At 39.0% G+C, this 17,242-nt stretch overlaps 2 protein-coding genes across 2 annotated transcripts; both read right to left on the bottom strand.

Annotated features, from left to right (window-relative positions):
* Nucleotides 1–38: 38 nt before the first annotated feature.
* Nucleotides 39–1,394, bottom strand: LOC145484196 (transcription factor A, mitochondrial-like). Its single transcript, XM_081462825.1, has one exon. It carries the CDS (start codon nucleotides 969–971, stop codon nucleotides 99–101), a length of 873 nt encoding a protein of 290 aa, XP_081318951.1. The 5' UTR covers nucleotides 972–1,394; the 3' UTR covers nucleotides 39–98.
* Nucleotides 1,395–1,757: 363 nt separating this feature from the next.
* LOC145484191 (uncharacterized) lies at nucleotides 1,758–14,222 on the bottom strand. The gene is made up of 11 exons (XM_081462821.1): nucleotides 11,543–14,222; nucleotides 10,701–10,781; nucleotides 9,966–10,032; nucleotides 9,358–9,434; nucleotides 8,761–8,843; nucleotides 7,919–8,061; nucleotides 7,383–7,471; nucleotides 5,811–5,900; nucleotides 5,359–5,450; nucleotides 4,815–4,984; nucleotides 1,758–3,473 (listed from the first exon to the last, which is right to left on the bottom strand). Exons 1-11 carry the CDS (start codon nucleotides 13,724–13,726, stop codon nucleotides 3,361–3,363), a joined length of 3,189 nt encoding a protein of 1,062 aa, XP_081318947.1. The 5' UTR covers nucleotides 13,727–14,222; the 3' UTR covers nucleotides 1,758–3,360.
* Nucleotides 14,223–17,242: the final 3,020 nt, after the last annotated feature.

The raw sequence follows: 17,242 nt of genomic DNA, 5'->3' as shown, positions 1-17,242 counted from the left end.
CGAAACCAACATCACGCCCCCCCCCCCCCCCCTCCCCATTTATTTTTTTTTTCAGGAGGAGGCAGGAAAACTCAAGTTCAAAGTATTTAGTATCTTTTTTACTTTGAAAGTGCCATTTGTAAAGCTTTCGGGTGCTTTTGTTTCCACTCTGCCACATCCTTCTTGTATTTTTCGTGTTCTTTTCGGCTTTCCTCCTTGTACACCTCCTTCTCTTCATCGGTCATCTCCCTCCATTTCTGTCCCAGAACTTTCACGCGCTCAACCAGGGGTTCATTTTCCAATTCCCCAAGGTTCTCTTGCGTAAAACGAAAATAAGAAGATATCGGTCTTTTAGGATACCCCAAGAGCTGTCGCATTTCTTTAGCGAGTTTTTGCATCTTTTGGCCTCGTTTCTCCTTGAGGAAGGAAAGCTCCTGATCGGTCAATCCTTTTCCAAATTCTATAACTTGCTGCTTGTAGTCTTCCTTCATCTTGGCGCATTTCTGTTCTAATTGATCCTTCTCCTCGTTTGAAAGGCTGTTCCATTCTTTGGCCAACTCTGACATAACAGCAGGACCCCCTGATCCAGGACTTAACTGGGCTTGGACCCTGGCATAGTTCTCCTGGAGAAACAAAGTATACTTTGTCGGAGGTTTCTTCGGTAACTTCTTCAGAGGAGCATTATAAATCTCCATTTTTTCCGCGTACACTTTCTTGTAAGGGCTCTTTCCGTCTTCTGACATTTCTTTCCACTCGTGGGACAGAGCGCTTTGGATTTCTCGCGGTGATTTGTGAGGATTTTCTGCGGCAAAGCGTGCGCGGTTTGCACTAGCAAACATCTGAAAGGCAGTAGGAGGACGCTTAATCTTCGTTGGCTTTTGTTTGCGAGTGGCAAATCCACACGCTACAACAGCCCGATTCAAACTTAAGTTTAGCTGTTGAAATGGGAGCTTTTCCCGAACTATAACGGACAAAATGCGAGCGAACACCATTCTAGCAGCAAAACAACAGGTTGACCGCCAAAAACCAACCTTGCGAAGAGTTCTGGGAACGATAATGCACGCAAGGCATGCATGGGCATTTTCCTGGAGGTTGGTAGTGGGGTGTGTCAAGGGTGTGTAATGTAAAAGACCATTTATATTTTTAATTTTGGGTTTGGGGGTTGGCCAGGCAATTGCCTGGGGGTTAGCAATTGCCAAAACGAATTGGAACGAGACAAAAAATTAAATTGTGCAAAGTGAGCCAGAAAGACCCATGTTGAACAAATTGAAAAAAAAATGTGCTCAACTTGATCCTGAAAAAAAGGATTCTAGGTCAGAAAAATCGCCCAGTTCCCTTCAAAAATATAATGGTCTAACCTTAACTCTCCTCAAATCCTAAACTAGTTCCTTATGTATTGTTATCACAGTTCAGATTCTTAAAACAAGTTTAGTGTAAGGCTAGGATGAATAACTGCAAGCTACAAACTTTTACTGTTCACAGAAAATGCTGTGTGATAGTAATAAATTCCAACTTTTAGAAAGGAAGCTACATCACTTCCAGCTGGTTTTCATGTAGGTCCTGTCCAGGTCCTATAATCAGGCTGAGCAACAAAATCAGCCCACATATGGCACCAGAACTGGGCTACATTGGTAGGAGGTGAGCTTTATGTCCACTGCTCCACACGTTTTCATTATGAAAATGTTAATATACTATATCCAAAGGTGTTTTACAAAACAAATAACAATCAACTGAAAAATCAAAATTGAAAAACCAAAAAAGACAATAAAAAATAAAAATTGCCAATGAACTAAAAAATTTATTTACTGTTCCCTTGCCTTGCATCCTATACTTAGCTTTACTTCATAATAATTTACAAGATTTTGAAAAAAGCTGTTTTATGACCCAAGGATATCTTAAGCAAGCTCGGGTGAGATTTTCTAAGATTCAGGGCTCGTATTTGTATATAGTGACTTACTACAGAAGACGTCAAGGTCAAACATTTACCTTTCCAGGGCTAACACTCAGAAGAAAATTCATGGCCCATTTCCAGAATGCTAAATTACCTCAGAGCTAATTTATACATCAACTTGTAACTATTAGTTGACTCCTTTTAAAAACACAAGCCAAAGGTGTTAGGCTGAAACATTATCATATTTACAGTATATACAGACTCTACCCTATGAGCCCCAAAACCTTGGGTTTTTTTATGCAATACTTTAAATTAAAATTTATCATTTTAGCTTATCTTTAAGGTACCCTGCAAAGAGAGTCTCTTTGATTTGTAATTTATCTATGAAAAGTGAAAGCCCTCTGTACCAAGACTCTAATAACATTACAACAAAACAACAAAAACATTCTTGTATTAAAACTGAAGGAAGCCACTGCTGAGGAGGGACACACATAATGCCCTTAAGGTTACAGTATACCTTTAGAGTTGTCTCACATCAAAGCGATGTAGTACGTCTGGTTTAAACTGTAGATACCTAAACCCCCATATCAAATTAAAGCTTACAGAGCTGGCTAACAAACTATACCAAGAATTTTGAAATAAAATGAATTGTTGAATTTTTTACGACCCCTAATTGCGAGCGTCCAAATCACCTCCTGAGAGCTACAAATTGAAGCGAATGTTGTTTTTCACTTATTTAATTTGTTCTTCAGTTTCCAGACCAAAAGTGCTAGAGAAAGATGTTTGCAATATGGCATTTTCATTCTCAGTGAAAATTTGCAGAACTTTTCGAAATAGGATTAAAAAAATATGGAGTGGCTATAGAAAAATCACTTTCGGAGAAAGACTATTTGGAAATACAAAATTCCCAGACACATTTTTTGTTTATATGACAACCTAGCCACTGTCCAAATTTGAGATCAAATGGACAAATTCCCTTTGACTTGTAGCTTTCATAAGTTACCCATATGATAATTCCAACCCTCACATTTCAAGGTTGCAAAAAATTTGACAATATACTTTGTTTCAAAATTCTTGGTATAATGTGATAGCCAGTTCTATAAGCTTTAATTTGATATAGGGGTTTAGGCGTCTACAGTTCAAACCGAAATTGCTACATCCCTTGGACGTGACACACCTCTAAAAGTGATCTTAAGGTATATGGTAACCTTTATTAACAGGAACTCAAAAATGAAAAATGTAAGATTAAGTATCATTTGTTGATGGTTTTGTTCAATAGTTTTCAGCAGTAAAATGGATGTTGATCAGTGAGGGACTTAAATGGTGATCAATACATTGCAAGTATGTCACTTGCGAGGCACTGGACCGGACTATACCACCTGGTTTAATTTTAGACAAGTGTAAAACTAATGAAGCTAAGGCATCAACCTTTCTGCTTTAGCTTTAAACTATTACTCCTGTCCACAGTTTATTTAACAGTTTTTTTTCTTTCACTCAACAACATCCATCCCCTCAACATTTTCATCTTCTTCATCTTCGGACTCTTGTGACCATTCAATTCCATCAACGTGTTCAAAATCCACAAGTTCTTGAACAGCAAGAACTAGCAAAGAAACAAACAAAGTATGCCCATCATTTAACAGGTTTGTCCTTGCCAAGTGTGCACAGCACTACAATCATTCTTTGTACTCTCAAACAATCAAACAATCAATAATAAAAATGTAAATCAACAATCTAGTAAAATAAGTTAGAGAACATTTTTTCTCAAAACACAAATGGTTGTCAATATAATAAATTGTATTGCACACATTTTTTGGAACAATAACATGAAGCCACTAGAAAATCTGGCTGTTCAAGAGACCAGCGGGGGTTAATTAAGGGCTGGGCACCAGGCAAATTGATTGGCTGTGAGGATGATTTTGCCTGCCTGGCTTGACTAGAGGAAAGTTTTTCTTTTATAAAGAAGCTCAGCCCAAAACGTTTTGCCTGCCTGTGGACACCAGTTGTAACCCTGCTGAAAATGTTTCATGAAACCCCTGAGCATGTCTCTTTCATTGTGTGGCATTTACCTGGTATGGTGATGAGTGACATGTTATCAAATGTCAAGTAGTTTTATGGTTTGAGACCATGCAGTTTTACTAATTTAGTACAGTGTAAGTTCATTTTTCTCGAGTGGGTGTATCGGGCAGTCATGTAGATCAAAAGTTGAATTTAGTCTTTGGCTTTGTTGCATAGTCCTCAACCCTGATAAAGTATCCCCCTAAGTGAAATTCTAATCCACCATAAGTAATGCCAGGTTATGGCAACAATAAAATTCTGCACGTGGAGGTAAGAGGTACTCTGAACATAATTTAAATTAAAGTTCCCTCTCTTATAAAGGAACTGCCCACACCTAAACACAGACTTATTGACCTGGAGTTAAACAAATCTTAACCTAGTCATATCACATTTTCAACTACCAAGGGTGATCAACATCTGTTTACCATAACAAGACACTGTCAGAAAAAAAAGACACTGTCAAACAGACGGGAGATTAAATGGAAAAAACTTCCCAAACTCATTGATAATTCATCAAGTAAAAACAAAGATAATCACAATCACAAAGGAGGTTTGGATACCCGGTCTTAATTAGCATATTTTGACGATTTTACTCCTCTGTTTACTCCATAGTTTTTGTTTCAGTTGAAAAGATATACCAAACACTCGAGACAGCGTTTCATCGGCTATCCAAACACCTCAAATTTCATCAAAAATACTCTGCTGCACGTCGTATTTTCAATTCTCCTCTTGGTGTTTGGATATCCTGATGAAACACCATCTCTCGTGTGTGATATATTACATCAAAACTGGGAGATGTTGGGATGGATCCTCAAATCTCAGTTATCTTTATTAATATTTTGAACTTACACTGTAAACTAACTGTGTTACAGTACATTAATATTACCTTCAGCCTCTGAAATTACAGCAGCAATCTGTTTGTAAAGTCTCGTTACACTGCTGACAACATGGATATACTGATGCTCCACTTCAACTCGATGCTCAACAAAAAGACGATCATTGAGACATAAAGTAGACAATAAGAAAACACCCTGCCGCAACAACATCAGACTAAAGCTGAAAATTTAAATTTGAAAAATTCCACATTTGAGATAAGATGAAGACTATGGTACAAAATAATACTGCTATGTAGAATTTTAAAAATGATGGTCATAGATTAGGTAGGTAATTCTACTCCCCCCTGGATGGTATGCTAGTCCATTGCAGGGTTACCTTCAGCATTAAATTTGCCAGTGTCCATTTACACACCTTGCCCAAGAACACAACACAGTGTCCCCAGCCAGGGCTCGAACCCAGACTGCTCAATCCAGAGTCGAACACACTAACCATGAGACCACCATGCCTCTCCTTGGTCATAAATTAACACAGAATAAAACAATGGTTCAATTTCTTGTGTTTTTTTTTTTTTAATTTGACAGAAATTAACTCACCTGTCTTTTGCATGCCTAATTAGAGACTCAGCTGAAGAATTGCTGAGGGAGTTGACTACTCTGTTCAGCATCAGCACAAGGCATTTGATGAGCTGCAAAATGAGTTGATAATTCAGTCAGAACAGAAAAGAAAAAAGAGTTTGTCCCAATATGCAGTAACATACTTTGATGTAAATTCATCTTTCCTGGTGTTCACTAATTTAACACGTTTGAGCAAAAACTGCCGAACTCAAATATAACCAGTCAAGCATGTTCATGAAAGGTGACGTCCAATGGGAAAGAATATCCACAACACTTTGCATCCAAACATGAATTTGTCATAGTGTTGCCATAATAAATTATGACAGTTAAATACCCTTTCCATCTACTGAATGCACTTTGAATTTTAAGAAAGTAAAGACACTAAATTCTTTGAAAATAAAACAATGCTGTCTTCCGCAAAATGTTTTCACCTCAAGACTGCAATGGCATTCACTCTCCAGAGGAAATAACAAGGTTGACGACTCACTGTTTTTCAGCAAGTTATTAACAAACCCAACAATCTAAGGAAGAAAAACAAATAAATGCTGATCATTATTTTATGAACTCCACCTACCTAGTGCAATTGTTTTGATCTGACATGATCAATTGTAATCTAAATCACTTACTACATGTATGCAAAACACATAATGATATTATGATGTTATTTAATGCCCAAGTCGCTAGTGGAGGGAAGGTGCCTACGAAGCCCGGGGGCTGCAACCACAGTCACATCCCCAAGGCGCTAGAACACCTGACTGGCCTGCCCAACCGGCAACCAAGCCACGAGCCCCCTGCACCAAGACCCTACAGGCACCCGTCACACTCAAGCCAGATGGCATTGGTGGAAAAAAAAACATAATAAAAAATAAAATAAAATAAAATGCTGAAAAGAGGGGGGGATAGGGAGGGAATGCCGAGAACCGCTAAACTATAATTCAATCCACAACACCACACTAACAGAGCGATGAACACACTGCGAGCACATGGGACGACAACACATGTACTAACCAAAAATACCACTGGACAATGTCAGCCCAGGGCTCTCACGACCATATGACTGTTGCAAACGCTACAGAACGCACCAAACGCTAAACAAATGCTAACAGATGGCCAAGGCACTAACAAACGCCTACAAAAACGCTACTGACCAGACTTGCTCCTGGTCATAAACTATGTAAAATTTCATTGAACTATATCAAATGCTACAGAATGCACCAAACGCTAACCAAACGCTCACAGACAGCCAAGACACTAACAACCGCCTATAAAAATGCTACTGACCAGACTAGCTCCTGGTCGTTAACTATGTTAGATTTCATTTAACTATATTTAAAAATTATGCAATGGGAATGATCATGACTGAGTTTTCAGCTCATGTTTATTTAATACTAGTTTCCATTTGAATATGGAAAAGTAAGCATTAGCTGTGAGGATAATCTAAGAAGCTAAGTTCATTGACATCATCATCATCATCATTATTTATTTACCATTAAAAAAGTCTTTATTAATTACAACAACCTAAGCAGGATGGGGAGACCTCCAGCAAAAACACCAGGTTTTTAGATGAGGCTACTGCAATTGTTAATATGGTTGTAAATATTTAGTCACCATTGCACAGCAGCTTTGCTAATTGAGTATTATTGCATTAAAACCTGAATCATCATTTTCTGAAAAGTGGAAAGGCTTGTTCTTGAGTTATTGGGTAGCGTACATTGACAATACTTGGTCACCATTTGTTGTAAGAGTCTAAAGTGGAGACTGCACTCAAAAGTTCTTTTCCCAACAGTTTGGCCGAGTTGCTCTATTGTTTCAAGAGTTCCAGTACCAAATTTCCATTTGGCCTTAAAACTAGCAAACAAAAACTCTGCTTAAATGACTGAAATGCATTACAAAATTTCAGTAAAAGCACCAGGGTCTGAAGCTTTTGAGTAGCAAAGTGAAATTAAGAAATTCTAGATTCTCATAATTTTTATATGCACTTTTTTCAATCAAATAAAACTTACCTGTAAATGAACTTGTTGATAATGAATGACAGGAACATCATCAGGTGTGAAACTCCATCCCTGATAAATCTTGAGTAAGATGCAGTCATCTAGTTTACACAAAAAAAAAACAAAAGAGCTTAAGTTTGAAATTTAATAACACTGCAGTAAATTGTTGTGCATCAACAGACAAGTATTAAACTTGAACATTTGCAAGCCAAAAACAAAAAACCTATTGCCTGATGCAAACATGTTTAGTGAAATTGGGAGAACTCAAAATTACTACAATTTGCTTTCTACAGGAGAAATATGCTTGTCAAAGATGTAGCTTAGCACTTGAGTTTTCATATCATTGATAATACAGTGGAATCCCGATTTCTCGAACCCTCATTTTATCTTACCTCCCGATACCTCATACCAAATGTCATTTCCCCTCCTCAGTCGAACACTGTAATTGCACTCCTGATTTCTTTCTAGCTATCCAATTTTTCTAACCAATTTTCATTCGGTTGGAAGTTTGAAAAATCTGGATCCCACTGTTAAGTAGTATGTTTTACCTGACTTAGAGCATAGTCTTTTCAGAATACCACTGTGTCTTGTTAGAGGAGTAAGGAGCAACGTGACCAAAGACAGAGAATTGAGACTCCAGTCTCTAGACAGACACTGAGACAGCAGACTGTCAGACAGTAATGGCAGCATTCTAAAATAATAAAGTAACCCTTTATTTCAACCAAGAGCAATAGAAAAAACTTTTCTGCACACTATTAACCATGCTGTCAGGCAGACAGGCATCATTAACAACCTTAATAATACTATTAATCAGGTGTGAGTGTGAAGCCTTGGAGCCGACTGGCTCATAGCTGCCGGAGCTTATCCTGATTTCTGTTGCATGAAGCGGCTAGGAGTATTTCTACTCCCCCTGGACAGGATGCTAGTCCATCACGGGTCACTCCCCCACAATTTGTTTGGTTTCCACAACAATTCCCAGATACCCATTTATACTCCTGGGTGGAGAGAGGCAATGTGAGAGTTAAGAGTCTTGCCCGAGAACACAACACAGTGTCCCCGGCCAGGACTTGAACCCGGACCGCTCGATCCAGGGACGAGTGCACTAATCATGAGGCCACCGCACCTCCACATTAATCAGGTAAGAATGTTATTTTTGTCTAGAGGTCTCCTCAACAGTTTTGCAAAACTAAAATTAAAAGGAAATCTGCAGCCCTTTTTGTTTCATGTAATTTCCACATGTAGCATTGGCTATGAGCTAAACACTGCCTATTTATTCATCAAAAGGCCTGATTTAAACTTCAACGCAAGCTAAGTTATGCAACAAATCTCCAATATTTAAACAATTGTACTGGCATACACAAACAGTACTCAAAGTATGGTATTCACAAACCTTGGGTAGAATTTGGCTTCACAGTTTTGTGCCAAAGATGTTAAGACTTGTAGAGCAGTGAAAACAACACTCATAGATTCTCTCTAAGCAAAGGAGAACATCGCAACATTTAAACAAGGTATCTCTACAATGCTGTGAAAATTGAGACATTCCAAAAATAAATTACCTGAAATTATTGAGGATTACTATTCTATAAAATGTATACAGTCTGTATGATTGTATACTTATCGGCCACTCCCCATTGGGGCTTTTCAGGACCAATGTAAACAAACAATGATAAATAAATATTCAAATAAACATAACTAGGTTAAGAATCCAAGCTGGCGGGAGACAGACCAGTTGGCTATTTACAAGTGTAGCCAAGAAATTGAACTCGGGGCTACTGAGAACAACATCAGCTGGCGGTCAGAAGGGATTTGAACCCGGGACCTACGGATTTCAAATCTGGCGTTCTAACCACTCAGCCACACTGTCTCCATGTGCAAGTGAGATATGCAACCTGCTAAGCTGATATACGTGTACAAGGTCAGCATACCTGTCTCCCAGAAATCACTGGATATATTTTAGATACACTGACTACTTGATAAACCCACTGACCTGGTGAGGTGTCAACAATTTGAATAAGTAACCCAGCAGTTCTGTCTGTTGAACAATAGGCTCACTGTTTCCTTCCTCTATCAAACAAAGACAAAAGCGTCAACAATTTCAGTTGAATAGTAATTGAAAATAATTGCACTGGTCATGGTTTTAATACTCATGGAAACTGAATTTTTGCAGACTTTCTTTACAACTACATGTTCATATAAACTTTTTATAATATAGATAGGACCCTGCACGCACTCTGATTGGTCAAAAACCCATGTTTCATCAGAGTATAAAACATAGAAAAAGCGTGTTTTATTGTTTTCCGCCACATTACCTCTATATCATAAAGCAAATGAAGAAGCCTAAATTGTGTATTACACTGTGATAAAACTCCAGACATTTGAGAACACTTGAGAAATGCAGCTTGTTTTCTACATTTCCCTTATGCTCTCAAATACCCATCGTGTTTTATCACTGTAATACACGGCTTAGGCTTCTTTATTTGTTAAATACATCAGCTTCACTATAATGCAAGATCTCTGTGTTATATAAATCAGACTGGCAAATTACAAAACAAATATTGACAATAACATCATGAGAACACACAATTTCCACCACACCTTTCAAAGTAGTAACTTCTACCATTTGCTTGCTGGAATCTGAACTGTGTGAACTTACACCTGCACTCTTGGATAAACAAAAGAAGAATTATTCAAGAAGAAATGCAAATTAATCAATATCTAGCACAATTGTCTTGTCATTGTACCCCTAGGGTCACTGGTGCACACCTGGTAATTATGTTGTTGTTGTTGCTTTCTCCCCACATTTTAACATGTATATAATATTACAGGGCTGTCATTACATTTTGATTCACCTGTAGCATTGACCTTCACACCCGCCACAAACTTGTTCGTTTATGTGTAAATTGTATCAACTACAGGCAAGTTCACTTGAAACATCAAAAGCCCATGAAGCACACTCAGCCATAGCAGGTGTTATAGGTTATGGTCCTCATGGACATGCAGCCCTGTAATTATTTGCTTCTCAGTAAAGATTCAGCATATCTTATTCTTAGAGGCCAAATCAGCCTCATTAACCCAAGGGTAAATTAAGTTATGTAAGCCCATGTATGCATCACTTATCCCAGTTTCCAAAGCAGTATACAGCATCTCTCTGTCAAGAAAAACCATGATGTTTAGAAAAAACTGTGAAACAAAACTTCTTTTTTCATGATTAGTTACTGGTATTTAAAACAACATAATACTTCATGCAAGCACACATAAAATGGTGTTACATAAAAAGATATTTAAGGTAAAAATATTTTGCACAAAATATTACACTTCAGAATTAATCACTTTTTTGATGGCAATATTATGACTTGTGAACAGTGGATGCTGAGAAAAGCCTTCAACTTCTTTACTTGAAAATATCTTCTTCTATGAAAAAAGACACCAACAGGAAAAAGACATGTCATTAATAACAGATGCAGATACAATATAATTTGCCTGTACTCTGCTTGCCAAATCTGGAAAATTGCTTTACCTTTCAAGTGGTAAAAGGAGGATTATTAATTTCTACTTCTTAAAAGTTCCACACAGGTAGGTCAGGAGGTGCAGTGGCCTCATGGTTAGTGTGCTCCCCTCCGGATTGCGCAGTCTGGGTCTCAGTCCCAGCCGGGGATACTGGGCAAGACACTTCACTCTCACAGTGCTTCTCTCCACCCAGGTGACTAATTGGGTACTGGCAAATTTATTGCTGAAGGTAACCTTGCGATGGACTAGCAACCCATCCACAGGGAGGTACAAATACTCCTAGTTACTTCATTCTACAGAAACTGGAGATAAGCACCAGCCTGATGGGACATTTAAACTCAAAAAAGCTGTGGAAACAATCGCCTGCAGCCTGTGTTCCCACAGCATTTCTCATTCTCCCAAATTTCCACTTCTGTTTCTGTAACTCAATAGAAACATGGTACATGTTTTCAATTTCTTAAAGAGAGGTTAAGGATTAATCACTGTTAGGATCACTCCTGAAGGTCCCAATAAAGAAACATGAATTCTCTTTACTGACTGTTATACAGTCCTGTTAAACTTTGTTCTGAGAATAATTTTTACTTGATATGAGTTCTTTATTCACCCAACTGCTGGATGTTTCAAAATTGAAGAGAGAGAAACACACAGAACAGACAGATTTCTACCTTCGTTGTTTCGCCTTTTCTTTCCATAACTTTGACATCGTCATCTTCACTGCTATCACTATATGCTCTGGCTGACTTTAAAATGCACTCACAAACTTCATAGCTGTACAGCACAAGAATGTTTAGAAGTCTCAGTGCAACTAAAGCTGTTGTCTGCAAGGTGGCAAGATTCTTAGCATGTTCACTTTCACACCCCAAGCCATCCTTCAGTTCTGAAAAATCTTGTGTTGGAGAGCCTCTGGGCAAACAAGTGCTTAGGATGTTGTCATCACTCGTTTCTGTTCTCTGTTCAATGTAATGCAAAATGTGGCACTCGAGTAAAGGAACGAAATTGACAGCTTTAGGTAAATGACCATCAAGATGAGCTTTCAATTTTGATGTTGGTGTCGTGCCTTTCAAGTCACTGTCTACTTGACATTGATTTAAAAGCTCAGACAAAGTTTGCATCACGAAAGTGTTATCACCGCTAATTGAACAATCTTTCTGTGTTACAGTGCCCATAGATCTCTGCATTTTTGAGGTACCTTGAGTTTCAAATAGCCGCAGAGTATGCGAGACATTTGTTTCAGTGAGAGTTGTTTTTTGCAAAGCAGGATGAGAGTTTGCAAAAGGTCTATCAAGTGACAGAAGTGAAATAATGCTGCCTTCATTGAAAGTTTTGTTTTCTGGATCATGAAGAAGATGCAATTCTTTTTCATGTGGTGCTAAAAGGTTTTGAACAAGTTCAACTTCAAGTGTACTCTGAACATGAAGCTGCACAATTTCTTTTTCACTGATATTTGTTTCCCTTTGCTGTGTTTTCATCCTCTCTAGAGAAGGTGAGCTACTGGAATTGTCACTTACTACTGAATTTTCAGAATTCTCTCCCTCAGAAAGTCTTTGTGAGTTCTGTCTGCTTTGAGTTTTCAAATCTTTTGAGCTCTGCTTTATACACCTGGGTGACTTGCTTTGGTTCTCTGGAGATGTTTTCTGGAAAAATGAAGTGCCTGTTGGAAAAACTTCACTCAGATTGACAGTCTTCCTTTTAGGACTACTATTACTGCCTTCAGTCAAAGAAGCCGTCCTTTTCTTGTTTTGCTCAATCATTTGTGAAATTTCTCGTTCTTTGAACCGAATTTGAGTAGTTAAGTTTTCAACTTGTTTCTCTAATTCCTTTTCATGTTGGCTTTGTTCTCTGGCCTGTTGCTCTTGCACAGCTCTTTCTTCCCCTTGCCTCCTCTTCTCGTCAGCCTGATAATGCTCAAGGGAATCCCGCAAAATCTTGATCTCTCCATCTTTGCCGAATTTCTCCTCTTCCAGTGATTTCACCTTTGAGCTTGCAGCAGCAAAATCTGCTTTTAATCTTTCAATCTCCTTTCTCAAATTTTCCATTTGCCCATCTCCAGGGTGACTTGTCACAGTAGTATTGCGGCTGCTGCTGCTGTTAAGAATGTTCATTTTACCAACACTGTTTGCTCTTGTGTGATCGCTGGCTAACGAAACTGATCCATTACATTGGTCAATAAATGAAAGCAACACCGAGTCACTTTTCGTCAATGGTTTGGCATATTTCACACTAGCATCCTCTTCTGGATGTGTCACAATTGGCGCTCGAAATTCTCTAGTACTGTTGACAGGAAAACCCACTGTGTCACTAAAACTGGAGTAGGATGTATTGACAAGATATTCTTGAGTATTCTTAGTGTCATCAATTTCATCAGAACAATCTGCTGGGGATAGACGCGAAGAATAAAATACATCTTTACTGGCAGAGCTAAAATTTTCGTTTCTCAAGGGTACATTGGAAGTCAACTCGGCAGGATTAACCCTCTGGGTTTCCAGCTTCATGGATGCAGCTCGATCGCATTCATCAAGCTGTTCAGCTGCTGACAAAAGTTCTTCATCGCAATCATCTTCTAAAGCATCAAACTCTTCATCAAAAACATCAAGAGGAAGATCGCGACATGCTTCCTCCGCAGCTATCTCCTCAGCCTTTTTATCGGACAAACAATGAGAACGTTTGAATTTTTTGTACGGAGACTCGTGGTTGATGTTGGCTCGTGGCTGAACTCCACTGCTTGTTGAACTCCCGGGTAGACCTGTAAACGCACTGCTGTCTCTTGATCGAGTTGCAACAGGATTGTAGATAAAATTACGCCTCTTCTGATTCCCCAGAAGATTATTGTTGCTAAAGTTGGACATCATTCACGAACACTAACGACTTCATGCTCAAAGACCACAGACCCAACAGTGTGAAATATGGCAAATCGAAGTTTGCCGCGAAGACTGTTATTACGCTAGAGTTTCTGGGAGCGTCTGGTTAGGTGGAAGACCGCTGACATTGCCGCAGAAGATTTTAGCGTTCAAAACCCTTGTTTTTGGTGATTTGAAGACTCCAGAGCGACAAGGACGACGATTAATATAAACTGCACCCCTCTTTTGTCCTTGAAGCTGACTCGTTTAACTAAGAACACGATTAGGAGGCAATTGTACAAATCTCACTTTTTGTTCCTTTAAACGTTACATAATGAATCTTCACACGGTTTATCTGTTCGGATGAGAAGTGGTTGGTTCCATCAGAGGATCTTGTTCAAACATGAATAGAAAAATAAATAAGTCTGCCATATTTTCAAACATGTATTTTCATGGAAGCAGGAACATGAGCTTTAATTCAAAGCCTATTCCGGCTTTGTGGGCGTCGCTTGAAATTTTTCCACCCCTAAGAGAGACCATTTCTAAATTTTAGAAATGATACCTCTCTTGTCATATTTTTTTTCGGCTGAATACCCTAAAATGTACTGCTGTAAACCTTCTGAACACACTAAAAGGTACCAAAACTGCTGTTTAACCCCAAAGGTACGACAAGCATCCCCGGTACCTCAAAATTTGGATGCAGAGTGTTACAATATGCACTGATTACTAACGATCATTAACTAGACTATAGGTTAGAGTTACATTCTAGTGTCTAACACTGTGAATGAAACGGAGCTTGAAATATGGTGGCAGCGAAATAGGGTCAAATACGACAACGACTCCTCGCCTACCATTTACAGAGTCGCGCGAATTACAGCTGAGATCATTCTCTTGCACGGCAAGTAAACGGATAATTTGAATAACGATAGCCCATTTACTTGTTCCAGGATATCTTAAGACCACTTGGTTCTACATGGGTTGATAACCACTGAATATAATGAGTAATGACTCTAGAAACGATTGAATGAAATGCAAACCGTAAAGGTAAATGTGAGGGATTCAAGAGATGAAGGCTGTGTAGGTATAGGTAGGGGATTTAAGGAGATGTGGGCTGTGTAGGTATATGTGAGGTGAGGGATAAATGAGATGTAAGCTGTGTATGTATATGTCGGGGATTGATGGGATGTAAGCTGTGTAGGTATATGTCGGGGATTAATGAGATGTAGACTGTGTAGGTTTTTTTTTTGGAGGGAGATTAATAAGATGTACGCTGTATAGGTATACGTGGGGAATTAATAAGATATAGACTGTCTGGGCTGTGTAGATACATGTGGGGGATTACTCTAGGCTGTGTAGGTATATGTGAGGGATTTAATGAGATGTAGGAAGTGCAGGTATATGTGGGGGATTAATGAGAGGTAAGCTGAGTTGGTATATGTAGGGGACTAATGACATGTGGGCTGTGTAGGTATATGTTGGGGGAATAATGAAATGCAAGCTGTGAGAGGATATTGGGGGGATGTTTAGAGGGGCGGTTGAGGAAGAATACTTGATGATATATCCAGGAAGTATTGTTTTAAGAGAGATGTGTATATTGCGGTGGAGTTAACTGGCCGCCCAACCATCCGGGTGGTGTCGCACTTATAAAGCGAAAGAACAAAAGGCTTGGCTGTGAGCCAATGAGAAAGCACTAACGTCATAGCCAAACCGGACAAACGAGTTTCTGACACAGGCCGGATTTGATTATTCAAAATGGCCGTCATACCTTAATTTAAGTATATAATATCTAATTTGCCAAACATTCTTTACATGCACGCTTATTTTCTGTAACGGCTTTGTAATTCATATACATACAGTTATATATTAATATACGCGTTCGCCTTGTGTATCTTGAGTTACAGTAGCCAGATTAAGCTTTGATTGATGAGGTTCGTTTAAAGTTCTCTCTGCCATCTTATATTACACGTTGCAGCGAAAGGGTAGTTGAAATTCGTCGACAACGTCTACCGTCTGCAAATGCCTACGAGCGAAAACATCGTTCGGCACCTCGCCGCCAGAAGCATCATAATTTTCAATGTTATTCCACCAGATATCATCGTCTCCGCAACATTTAGATTTGAGGTCAATTAAGTGGCGAGATCCTCGAGAACTAGAAGCTATGGAAAGAGAAACACTACAATAATTACTTGGTTTGAAGCGGGAAAGCACAACTCGCCATGTTCAAGGACGTTATTGATGACGATTGCCTTTAAGTGTTCAAGAAGAAGAAGATGCAAACGATTTGCCGTGTAGTAATGGGAAGATGAAAAGGTATTGCATCGGCGAAGTAACGTAAACGAGATTGTTTCAGCAGGAGGGAAAATCTTCCTACCGAAACGCTCAACAACTTGTCGATTAAAATCGCTGAATTAAAAAGAACTTTGGCAAAGAGCTGCAATTTATGTTATTTTTTACGGTTTTTACGCGATACTCTCATCTGCGTTCGATTGGTCTTGGGATAAAACATGAGCAAAGCACAAAGCCGCCACCTAGGATGACAGACCCCACGTTAAACAAGTTTATCGACCTTCCAGCATGATATAGGGATCTTAACAATTGACGACGGCGACGCCGAGGACAACGCCTTGTAAAATTCAATTTCTCCAGGATGCCTATGGCTCTAAAACCTCGCTCAGGCTAAATAAATAAATAAATAAATTCTAAACGAAAATACGAAAAATTAGCAGTTCGACCCATCGTTCGCGGTCATTTTGCGTTGTTGGTTTGCAGAGGACGGCTATGAAATGTATACAAAAGCCTACTGAACACATTTGTACAGTCTTTGTTTTGCTCATTAACCTTTTGTTTGGTGGTACTCATTGACGTCATGGTTTGCTCCAGACTCCGTCCATACTATGCCGGAGGAATTTAAAAACGTATACAGCTTTATTTCTACGGTTAGGCCTACGGTCCAGAGTAATCCGTCATGAAAACGGAGCTTTTCGAAAACGCTCTTCAAACCGGAGGAATTTGAAAACGCCGACTTTGATTTTTCGTGGGGACGAAAAACATTTTAGAACGAACCTTTTCGAACACCATGGGATCGGGAGAACCACTTGATTTCCCTGGCCGAGATTTCCTCAAACAAACGACCGATGATTGTTGCGTTAAATTCCTCCTGTGTAGTGGGAACGACCGGGCCTAAGCTTCCTAATGAATAATAGGCTCCTAATGAAGTCAATAATCAGACGACGTTCTTCAATGAGTCCGAAGAGAAAAAATTCGGAGGAAGTCCCGCGCAAAGGAGAAATGCACCATAAACAAACACCGTAAACAAAATAAATATTTAGGAGTGGAACTCTTTAAGTACCTCGATCAAGTTTAATATTCGTCATGTCACTAGTACTATCACGAAGGCTAACCCGGCGGCTAAATATACTCTTACTTTACTTTACTTACTTTTACTGTCGGATTTGTCAGAAGGAACCTGCATCGTTGCCTCGAACACATTTAAGAAAAACTCTTGTTATCAGGAGCGAGACCATCTGT

Source organism: Orbicella franksi, chromosome 4 (assembly GCF_964199315.1).
Source record: "Orbicella franksi chromosome 4, jaOrbFran1.1, whole genome shotgun sequence".
NCBI lineage: Eukaryota > Metazoa > Cnidaria > Anthozoa > Scleractinia > Merulinidae > Orbicella > Orbicella franksi.
Note: the sequence above shows the minus strand (reverse complement) of the source record. Positions and strands in the feature narration are given on the sequence as shown.